The sequence below is a fragment of the Sinohyriopsis cumingii genome, chromosome 11, assembly GCF_028554795.1.
Source record: "Sinohyriopsis cumingii isolate HCF-2022 chromosome 11, ASM2855479v2, whole genome shotgun sequence".
Lineage (NCBI taxonomy): Eukaryota > Metazoa > Mollusca > Bivalvia > Unionida > Unionidae > Sinohyriopsis > Sinohyriopsis cumingii.
This window is the reverse complement of record NC_142971.1, coordinates 15,443,578-15,455,799: the sequence shown is the minus strand read 5'-3', so window position 1 is coordinate 15,455,799 and position 12,222 is coordinate 15,443,578. Positions and strand designations below refer to the sequence as shown.

At 33.7% G+C, this 12,222-nt stretch overlaps 1 protein-coding gene across 2 annotated transcripts in view; it reads left to right on the top strand.

Annotated features, from left to right (window-relative positions):
* The window catches only part of LOC149787651 (PAX-interacting protein 1-like), a 95,946-nt gene extending 85,775 nt beyond the window's left edge, over positions 1-10,171 (top strand). For both annotated transcript variants that reach the window (XM_089973851.1, XM_089973850.1), the window contains 2 exons: positions 1,850-1,925; positions 5,675-10,171. In XM_089973851.1, coding sequence (XP_089829977.1) covers positions 1,850-1,925; positions 5,675-5,757 — 159 coding nt within the window. In that variant the 3' untranslated portion in view covers positions 5,758-10,171. The remainder of the gene's footprint in view (positions 1-1,849; positions 1,926-5,674) is intronic.
* The last annotated feature ends 2,051 nt before the right edge of the window (positions 10,172-12,222 follow it).

Here is a 12,222-nt window from a genome sequence, read left to right as displayed (position 1 = left end):
GAAGCAATTAAAAGTTGTATTTGTCATTTTTATTATCATTTCTTTAATTCCACTCATAAATTAGAGAATATTCTTAAAAATGTGACTGCTGCGTAAGAAGAACATACTTTCCTTATTTGCTATTAATAGCAATTGTATATGACCCATTTCCAAGAAAACATAGGTTTCTTCAAACGTGAACTTTACCTAACAGATTCATTTCATCCATAAGCTAGTTAGTGAAACAGTCTATACTTTTAAAGAAAATGGTGCCAGGTGTTAAGTGAAACGCTTTATGGTGTGAATTGTGGATGTTATGTGATGGAAAATGTTAGAGCAAATGGATATTTTCAAACTTCAAAACATGTCAGATGAGATAAAAGGACAAATCAAAACTGCTTTAGAAACTTTAAAAGAAGAATATGAGAGTAATGTTAAATAGCATTCTGAGTAACTGCCCATGATCATTGAGTGCTGAATATAAATTTTTCAATATATTTTGTATTTGTATTCTGGTTCTAATCCATGTGGATTTTTTCCATTGTGACAAGAAATTTGACCAGCTGCAGAACCAGGTTAGTAGTAAAAAAATATATCTTTTTTAAACGTGCTGTAATTCTGGCATGTAATATATAGATTAAATTTCTTATACGCAGATTATGCTTTTTGCCACTTATTATAGCAATAATTATGCTTGTACCCCTTGCGGGGTTGGCATGTATGCAAGATAAAACAGAGATTGGAGAAGCATATTCAGATAAATTTAGACAAGTGTGTACTCTTTGGAAAATCCCTTACAAAATCAGTGCCTTATTTATCTCATCTGACTAGAAGGCCAGGTGAGATTACAGTGCAATCCTCCACCCAGTATGTGTCATTCATGAACAGTTTCCATTTCCAGATTTTCAGCCAAATTGGGCTGGGAGCATCTTTAGCATGAAGGTCTTTTGACTTTTTATAAATGATGCCAATCTGTCATCAAAGGTGGTGGGAGTGAAAACAAATGGGGAGTTTTAAATCATTTCTTGAAAACTGCTTAAGAAAATTTTACTGAATTTGACAGAAAGTATCAACGTTGTTAAATATTGCCATTATTACCAAGAATAGAAAAAGTTTTAAGTGTTTTTTAAAATGGTGGTCAAGAGATGTTGACCATATTTCACCAAAATGCATCCTGGCATACGTCCTGTCTAAAATGATACTGATTGGCCATCCAAAATGACTGTCATTACTAAGATAGGAAGGTCTTTAAATGCCAGAAAACATATTAATCCAGATGTTTTAACTGTTTGTTTTGTTTGTTTAGTAAGGTTTGGTCAATCAGGTGTGCCTCTTGTTACAAAGACGTGGCTACAGTGATGCCTTATTCTCATTGCATTGTCCAAAATGAATGATAAATTCATTTAATAGCAACATATATGCTCAGACTGTTGCTCCTATTGGTATGGAGTTTATACTCTTTTTGCCTAGTTTTTTTTACCTTAATTAGACCTTTTTATTTCAAGCATCTGTGTGATTTTTGTAAGTTCATTAAATCCATGTGAAACCTGCTAGTGTGATGTGATGATGAACTAGTGAAAGATAAAGTTTAGCAATGGAATTGATCATGACTCAGAATAACAGATGAGATGGTCTTAACCGAGATGAAAGTATGCCTTTATAATTGTGACCTCGCCACTGCCAATTCTTGGTAACTATGTACAGGTGGACAAAATTAAGGATTTGACATGAGGAAACTACTAACAGATGTCAGTCAGGGTAAATGGGTAATTTGTAGTAAGTAGCATAATTTTATGGTAATTATACATTCTTGGTATTTTACATATTTCATTGAATTTGAATTAATGGTTTATTTTAATATCATTTGCAGGGAAATCCAACATATCTGGTCATTACTTGTGCAGAAGACATCCAGCTGTGTAAGGATCTCGTACTAAATAAAATTGGTAAGTGTCTTTGTGCAGAAGACATCCAGCTGTGTAAGGAACTCGTATTAAATAAAATTGGTAAGTGTCTTTGTGCAGAAGACATCCAGCTGTGTATGGATCTCATATTAAATAAAATTGGTAAGTGTCTTTGTGCAGAAGACATCTAGCTGTGTATGGATCTCGTATTAAATAAAAGTGGTAAGTGTCTTTGTGCAGAAGAGATCCAGCTGTGTAAGGATCTCGTATTAAATACATTTGGTAAGTGTCTTTGTACAGAAGACATCCAGCTGTGTATGGATCTCGTATTAAATAAAAGTGGTAAGTGTCTTTTTACAGAAGACATCCAGCTGTGTAAGGATGTCGTCTTAAATAAAAGTGGTATTTGTCTTTGTGCAGAAGACAACCAGCTGTGTATGGATCTCGTATTAAATAAATTCGGTATGGATCTCGTATTAAATAAATTCGGTAAGTGTCTTTGTGCAGAAGACATCTAGCCGTGTATGGATCTCGTATTAAATAAAATTGGTATGTTTCTTTGTGCAGAAGACATCCAGCTGTGTATGGATCTCGTATTAAATAAAATTGGTTAGTGTCTTTGTGCAGAAGACATACAGCTGTATATGGATCTCTTATTAAATAAATTTGGTAAGTGTCTTTGTGCAGAAGACATCCAGCTGTGTAAGGATCTCCTATTAAATAAAATTGGTAAGTGTCTTTGTGCAGAAGACATCCAGCTGTGTATGGATCTCGTACTAAATAAATTCGGTAAGTATCTTTGTGCAGAAGACATCCAGCTGTGTAAGGATCTCGTATTAAATAAATTCGGTAAGTGTTTTTGTGCAGAAGACATCCAGCTGTGTAAGGATCTCGTACTAAATAAAATTGGTAAGTGTCTTTGTGCAGAAGACATCCAGCTGTGTAAGAATCTCATATTAAATAAATTCGGTAAGTGTCTATGTGCAGAAGACATCCAGCTGTGTAAGGATCTCCTACTAAATAAAATTGGTAGGTGTCTTTGTGCAGAAGACATCTAGCTGTGTAAGGATCTCGTATTAAATAAATTCGGTAAGTGTCTTTGTGCAGAAGACATCCAGCTGTGTATGGATCTCGTATTAAATAAAATTGGTAAGTGTCTTTGTGCAGAAGACATCCAGCTGTGTATGGATCTCGTATTAAATAAATTCGGTAAGTGTCTTTGTGCAGAAGACATCCAGCTGTATAAGGATCTTGCATTAAATAAAATTGGTAAGTGTCTTTGTGCAGCAGACACAAAGCTGTGTAAGGATCTCGTATTAAATAAAATTGGTAAGTGTCTTTGTGCAGAAGACACCCAGCTCTGTAAGGATCTCGTATTAAATAAAACTGGTAAGTGTCTTTGTGCAGAAGACATTCAGCTGTGTATGGATCATGTATTAAATAAAATTGGTAAGTGTCTTTGTGCAGAAGACACCCAGCTGTGTATGGATCTCGTATTAAATAAAACTGGTAAGTGTCTTTGTGCAGAAGACACCCAGCTGTGTAAGGATCTCGTATTAAATAAAATTGGTAAGTGTCTTTGTGCAGAAGTCACCCAGCTGTGTAAGGATCTCATATTAAATAAAACTGGTAAGTGTCTTTGTGCAGAAGACACCCAGCTGTGTAAAATAAAATTGGTAAGTGTCTTTGTGCAGAAGACATCCAGCTGTGTAAGGATCTCATATTAAATAAAACTGGTAAGTGTCTTTGTGCAGAAGACATCCAGCTGTGTATGGCTCTCATATTAAATAAAATTAGTAAGTGTCTTTGTGCAGAAGACACCCAGCTGTGTAAAATAAAATTGGTAAGTGTCTTTGTGCAGAAGACACCCAGCTGTGTAAGGATCTCGTATTAAATAAAACTGGTAAGTGTCTTTGTGCAGAAGACATCCAGCTGTGTATGGATCTCATATTAAACAAAATTGGTAAGTGTCTTTGTGCAGAAGACATCCAGCTGTGTATGGATCTTGTATTAAATAAAATTGGTAAGTGTCTTTGTGCAGAAGACATCCAGCTGTGTATGGATCTTGTATTAAATAAAATTGGTAAGCGTCTTGGTGCATAAGACATCTAGCTATGTATGGATCTTGTATTAAATAAAACAAATGTACATTATTATTTTTTTACATTTTAATTTATCTTTGACATTGTATAATATGTGTTTGTGCAGTTTTTCAAAGTAAGTAACGCTTCATATAATGACACAATATTGCTCACTTTATATATAAATTGTTGGGATCAGATTGAGAAAGATTCTGTTTAATAATCTCTTTGCCTCTTGTTTTAATTTGATGCTGTTTCCATGGATTTTATTCATTTATTATAATAATTTAACTTTTAAGACACTTTCACGGATGTTATAAAATACTCCTTAATTATAAATGTAACAAAATATTAAATCCCACTTTTAGATTGATTTACTATTTGATTGAATGTCATAAGAAGATGCAAAGTGACTTGTGACTATCATTAGATGTAGGTAAAATCCTTTTGCATGCAACTTACACTTGTTCCTGATTTTAGTCCTGTTTACACTTGTCCCTGATTTTTGTCCTGTTCAGTAGGCCTTAAAAGTGTTCATTGTCGTAGGTGAGGCCACTGTCATTCGTAAGCAGGGATTTTCAGTTTCAGTACAAAATGGCATGTCCAAAAAGTTAGGCAGCTCACCAGGTGCATTTGGTAAAATGCTTTGAATAAGTAGATAATTAAATTGTCTCCTTCCTCATTTTGCAAAAGTATCTTTGTAAAAAGCGCATGGTTATGGCAACTCTGTGTGTGTGTGATTTGGATTTTTAACATAGCTTTAAAAAAAATTTTCAGTCATATCGCTACGATGTCTGTAGTGTGGCAGTTTATAGTGATGTCTAGCACTGGGGCATCATGCCGCAGACATGTAGCATGATGTCCCACCCAGTCACATTATCCTGACACCAGACTGACCAGTCTAACACTAACCTCTTAATGCTGAGTGCCAAGTGAGGCAGCTGTTAGTACCATTTTTGTAAGTCTTTGGTATGACTCACCCTGGGATCGAACCCACGACCTCTTGCATCCAAGGTGAACGCTCTAACCACTAGGCCTTGGAGTGGTTATGGCAACTGAACAAGAAGTCAGACACCTCACATGATCAGGTTCAACTTTGCTAATATTCAGTTTTGTTATGCTCACGCCAAATCTGATATGCATGATGTTAACATGCACAATCATTTTCAAGGGGAGGAAGTAATTAAATTTAGGGAGCTTCACACAGTAATATGTGTCTTGGAAACCACACTGTTTGTACTTTGTAAAAAACAAAAGTTTATAATTTAATTAAGGCAAGATCACCTAAAGATAGGGTATATTTTATGTTAACAACATGTTAGCTTGAGCTAAGCTTAAAACTTAAGTCTATCAGAAAATGTGACCATGATGAATTTTATTCCCATATATAGGAACAAAGGATATTAAACCACAACAAGTTGTATTTGTAACTTTACATAAATGTGAAAAACTACATGGATTTTGGCACTTATTCAGACTTAACAAATTTTGCTATAAAATGAAATCTACCGAGGTATGTTGTGGGGGTGGGGGGGATTAGGCAGTCTTTTGCATTCTCTCTCTCTCTCACACTTTTCTGGAACAACCCTGAATGGTGAGTTCATTAATACATGTTTCGTTTTCGTACAATTTTCCTTCTAGTCTTAAATGCTGTTGCAAAAATATTTTAAAAACTTTGTATACATTTTTTTCGTTTTATTTGGTTGCCAGCTATTTACAATCCAGAGTTGATTCTGACTGGAGTTTTGAGACAGGAGTTGGACTTTACACAGTTCCAGCTAGAAATTCAGTGACAAAAACCATGATGAGAAAAAACTGGTCTGTGCTAATTCTAAGATGGCTCATTCAGGACGGATTTCAGGGAGTTGTGTGATAGGATAGGCCAAACCATAAAAACAGCATCCTAGTGTTTCAGTAGAAGCAAGGTACTGGGGGGAAAAAAGGCCACTGGATAGGAGGTTAACCTTCAACATATGCTGCATCACATGACATAACCAAAATAAAAGATATCGGCCAGAAATTGGACACACATGCGAAACATTATTTGTACTATGACTGAGCACTCAATGCTCAGCAAGAATAATTCATATGATAGACGTGTTACTAAGAGGAATATAATTTTGTTTACAGCACTGAAGTCTGTAATCTTATTTTGAAATGAATACAGCCAGAAGGTTCTCATGAATTTTCAAACATTGACCAACTCATTACCCAAAAGCTGCATTATTTCTGCTGTATCTGGACAGAAAGTTGCACCAAAGCAAGTACTTCATTGGGAAAAGTATTTGGTTTTGCAGACTTTGCTGATGAGAAAAGCTAAATACTATATACTAAGAATAGGTAAAACATTTAAACATACACGTATAGTTCAAGCTATAATATTCATGACCTTGAGTGTAGCAAACATTAAAAATTTGATGTTTAAGATTGCTTTTGGAGGGCAGGGTGGAAAACTCTCTGAAATGGTTAATTAAATCTACTGTGCTTTGTTCTTTACTCAGAATGTGGCTGAAAAGAGGGGAAAAATTGCCAGTGTGCATATCACATAGATTATCTGATTGGCAGGACTTACTACCTGGATTGAATGACTTCATGTTTGCACTGTAAAGACCACATGGAGCAACCTTTGCCTAATCTATCAAGCCAGAAAAAAAAGTTTTTTGTGTAAAGCAGATTAATTTGCCCAGGGGTGGGGAGAAAAAACAACAAAATTTCTGCACAACAAAAGTAGTATGCAGCTTAAAATCTTTATCCTGAATGTATATGGATTAAGGTAAATTAAACCTATTCAAGCAAAGAAATAAATTGTTAACTGAACATAAATTTGGAATCTTTTTTTGAATTTATGCTTTTCTTTTGTATACACCTGGCATATTTTATCACTTGATTCCATTACATGATTCTTACAAATGAAATTTACAATGGCTACTATTGTGACACATTTAAGTTTTTTTCACAAAAAAAGGCAGAGGATGCTCCAGTTAAACAGAGACCCATACCTGCCAGCTCTTATGATTTTGCAATAAGTCTTACGAAAATTATCCTTAAAATACGGACTTATGGCATACTAGCAAAACCTATAGAAAAATGATCGTTGCCAAAAAATTCGGATAATTGGCTCATCCATGTTTTATTTCAATCTGGGTTTCATCTTAGATATAGTAAAATTAGTCAGGGAACCAGACTAACTTTACAGCAGCACCCCAGATGCTTGAAACTGCATCTATTATGTATTATTTAGATTCTTGTGAATAAAAGCTGGAAGGGACACGATTATGTTTATTGGACATCACATGCCAATTTGAGTATGACACATGGTGGGAAATATGATTGCCTTTGTCATGTGAAATGGAAAAAGAATTTCCAGGAATTACTTCAAGTTGAGAGACAGCAACAAGACAATGAGGTGCATAGGGTTTGGAACTAAAATTTGTGCACTGTACTAGTGGTAAATAAAGTCTACGCGTACTTTTACAAACTTTTCAGTTGAACATAATGTTTATCGTCGATATGTCGAACTTTTAATTACATTTTCCAGCTTTACAATAGCAGTTATTGATATTTTGTTACACTTTATTGAAAACTGGTCAATCTTACAGAAAAAAATAAACTGCCTTACTGAGACGGACTCGTCAGGGTTGGCAGGTATGGAGACCAAATTATCCCATCATTGAAAGGACAAAACTGCTTTCCCAACCAAGAGCTAAATTATTTCCCCTTACATACGAAACTCTTGCAGTTCTTTAATAAAATGAGTTAATTTTCACTAAATTAATTTCTGTTGATTTGGAAAGTTATCCTCAGTTATCAAATGCTGATTCCTTGATAGCACATTGCAAGAGTTGAAGAGTCTAAAAATATATTACCAATAAGGTGATGGTCAGAAAACTGTTTTGGGATAATTTTCTTGTTATTAAGTTTAGTTTGGTTGGACATAAGCACCCCAGTGTCATCAGGTATGTACATTACTCTCATACTTTAAATTGGTTAATGTCAGAGCTTGTTCTGCAAAAAAATCCCAAATATATATGAAGTTGTTATCATCTTATCTCAAACTTGCATTACAAACCTGATAATTAATAAATGCATGAATGATGGAATAAGCACATAATTGGAAGGAAAAAGATGTTACCATTTCTTTTTTTGTGTAACTTTTTGTTCAGTCTGTTAAATTTGATACATTGCATTAAAACTATTTTGCATCTGTTAAACTGTTCTTATTGATGTTTAGAATTCACTTTAAAATTTGTGTCATGTTTAAAGGTTAGTTTATAAGTTAATCCTTTCTTTCTTTGCTTCTTTATTTATTAATTTATTTTCAGTTCTGTTTAAATGAGATCTTAAATTTTTTAAAATTTAAACATCAGAAATACCTTTTTTTTTTCTTTCTCTGATCATGATTAATAGAATATGATTGGTAAGTTTTTATCTTTGCTAATTAATGGTTGTCTCTTGGGGAGATTCCTTTCGTTTTTGGTTAGCTATGTAGAAATAAAGTTTGCAGCAACATTTTCCTATCTCAGTGTCATGTTTTTTTAATGTGATATTTTTCTGATAGGTCTTTTATATTTTGTAAAATCACATTCAAGAAAATCTTAAATTTACTTTTGTATTAAAAAAATCAAATTAGCGGAATAGATTTTGAAAATTACTTCTAAACTTATCAAAATTTTATGTTGATAATATGCGAATGTAGATCTGCATTAATCATTTTTATTAATGTTATTTAATGGCATTAATACAGTTGTTGTGTTAAATGATGATACTCAAATGTTCAACGGGTCAAAATTAAGTAGTGTAGTTATAGTAGAAATTGTTTTCATGTATTTGAGCATTGATAAAGACACTGACCTATTTGTGCTAACTTCCCCTCATATTGACTAGGTCATCAGGATATGAAGTGAGTTACCAAACTGCAAACAGTTTAGCTACAAAAATTGAAGTTCATTGTGATAATCATTTCTGATGCTTGAATGATTTGAGGAAATTTTTTTTAAAGAAAAGATAATTCAAGTTATTTTCTTATTTCAACATTTCCATGTTTTCTAACCAAGAGTCTGTTTATCCATAATCCACAGGTAATTTAATACTAACTAGTGATGACTTTAAGATTTCTATTGTTTTTCCACCCCAGCTCTATTCTATATATGACCTCATTTTGTCCATCATGATGTGTCCATAATTACCATCATTTCAGTTCAGTAACATTTGAAGGATTTTATTGATTGAAACCAAATGTTGTTTCTGACATCTTGATAAAAATACATATTGCAAGATCTGTTTTCACCTATACTTGTGTTGATTTGGCTAAGTTATATCCCTTGTACAACGAAGCAGCTTGCATCATGAATTTCATTTCCACTCAAACTTTTGAAGGCTTGAAATTAACATACTAAGCAGCTTTATATTAAATGTCGGTTTCAATTTTGATTTTTTTTTTCTTCAGTACATCAATATTTGATTTAGTTATGGTCCTTATTGGACATAGCCCTTTCCCACTACATCATAAATTCGTTTTTCATTCAGTAACTCTTGAAGGATGAAACCAAACTTTTTGTAAAGGTATGTTTTGAAAAGATCATATTTGGTTTTTAAATACTGAAAATCAGACTTTGATAAAGTTAAAGCCCCTGTTTGATTTTAAAATGTTTCATTGTAACATGAACTCGCTTAGGATATTTCATGAATTGAAACCAGATTGATTATGTAACTTTGTATTGACAAAACTTAGGTGAGCTTGGAGTTTCAAAGAAGTCACAAAAATTGATTCTTAACAAATATTGCAAAATTGGCAGGGATATCCATGTCATGTTGGACATATTTCTGGCTAACTCCTTACAATATGAGGAACTGGCATTTGCTTGCATCACACTTCAACATAGAGGCGTTTGTAGTGGTTTCAAGAGTCGGGCAATATGCCAGTGGTGTTCAGAAGCAAAAAGTGTCAATAAAAGCTAATTAATTTTGTGGAATTTTAGTAACAAGGACATGTTTTTATCGATTCACAGTGACAGGTTTTACATTGTGTCTGTTGTGTGGTCTGATTTTATCAGAATGCATGAACATTTCATTTTTCATCAAATTCAGATATTTGTCATCAATATCATCGTCATCAGTGTGATTATTTTATGTAAAAGAGTAAAAGAGAATGCTTTTATACCAAATATTCATTTAATTTTCATATTGCAAATAAATGATAAAGAACAAGGCTTGTTTTTCTTCATATTATACCATGTGAATATATATTCTAATTAAATCTACCAGGTTTTGGGCATTGTTTGTGGTCAAAGCTATTTTCAGATGCAAGAGCATGTTTAACAATGCCCTGATTAGCATTGCTTATGAATGTGGAAACATGTGCCTCGAGTAGAGTTGTGCAGTTATGAAGTTTGGTTATGTTACTGGAAGAAATTCTTGTTCAGTTTAAGCAGGGCAAGACAATGTTGTTGCTAGTTTCACTCTTTGATACTGTTGGAAAGAACAGCTAACTTCATTGTTTCAAGTTTGTTGAGGTGGATTGTACTTAATGTGAAACTTGTCCAGATTTCCAAAACCTATGGGAACCATGGTTCCAATTTTCTTATGCTACCTAATAATCAAGATTAAATTGCTGTGATGATCATACGTTTGTTATGTATCCATCAGTTTTTGATAAATCTCAAAATTTAAAGAAAGAAATAAAATTGCTTAATATTTCAACCTTCTGAGATGAACTTCTTAACTCGTAAGCCATATCTTATTTGTCTGTACAACTGATTTGTGTATGAATAGGAGTTTTATGAATGAAATGTGTATAACAAAAGGACTGAAGATGTTAATTGATACTGGTTGGGTTACTAAAGAGATCAGTCAGCATAAAACAAAAAGTATTACTTTGATTCTCTCAGCATGGTATGATCTGCTTTGGTGCTTTAAGTTGTCGATGTGGATTAGTATCTTTACTAAGGGCTATTCCATTTAAACATACCCCTGGAGGGGGGGAAGGCACATTCAAAAATGGGCGACCACCAATAGAAGTGAATTTTTTCTACCACCGCCAGTCATAGCAGTGAATTTTGGACACCCATGCCCATGCATCTTTTGATATGACGTGGCTCAGAAGTGATTATTGTTTATTGATGACCATGCATGGAAGTTTTTTTTATTTTGCCATCTGTGGGGTAGTGGTATGTTTAAATGGAATAGCCCTAAGTATGATCAAAAGTAATTTGTACAGGATCATCTCCCATTGCCAAAATACAAATGTCCAAACAACCTATCACTTGAAATTCAATCATGGATGGAAACTGGAATTTCAGTAGTTGCAATCAAGTTCAAGGGGCCATGAATATGTATTTTTGTTCTTCCTGTAAACCTGATTTTAAAATAATGTGGCAAGAATGACAACATGCTTCATACAGAACTCCATCTCGTAAAAACATTAACCACAACAACAAATGTGTCATCACTGAAATCTATGTATGAAGAATCAAATGTGGATAAAGTTACATTGATAGAGACGCAATTTGACAACTTAATATCTGAACATAATGTCCCATTTCTGGCAGCAGATCAATATTTAGGTCCAGTCAAAACAATGTTCCTGGACTCGGAAATCGCACGAAAGTTCTCATGCAAATGGACAAAAACTACTTGCATAGTGACTATTTTATTGTTCACAAATCATAATATTATTTGTATAACATTAATAATGAGTAATCACCGGCAGAACAGGACCAGTGACCATGATTTTTAAACCTGACAGACCCTGATTTAATCCTTTGTAAACAAATGTAAACCAGACTAAAGTAGCAGCAGAGAGGGTGAACAGACCACTCGCTGGAAGGTCCATTTATGAAAAATAAAGCTTCCTAAGAAAATTGAAAATAAAAGGTCAATAACGTCAAACTGAAGCCTCCAACTAAAAGCGAGAGTTTCTCTAATTGGGTTAGTTTTTGGTTGTTGTTACTTTATCTTTGTCATTCGTGTTTTTTGAAATTTTAATGCGTGTTTTTGTTTACCTTTCGGACAATCATTTGTGGTCGCACTCTCTCTGCTGCTATAAATGTGTGAGTAATTAAATCATTATTATATCAATCTCTCAACCAAATATTTTATTAAGACCTATACGATATTGTGATCGAGGATCATGTAAATTTATTGTTATAAATCTGTGTGGAGCAGATTGTGCTTTTGAAAAGAAATTTTTGAACTTAATCATGTCCATATCCCCACTACACCAAGTCTGATGAATATTTCGCAGAGTATGTGTATCGACT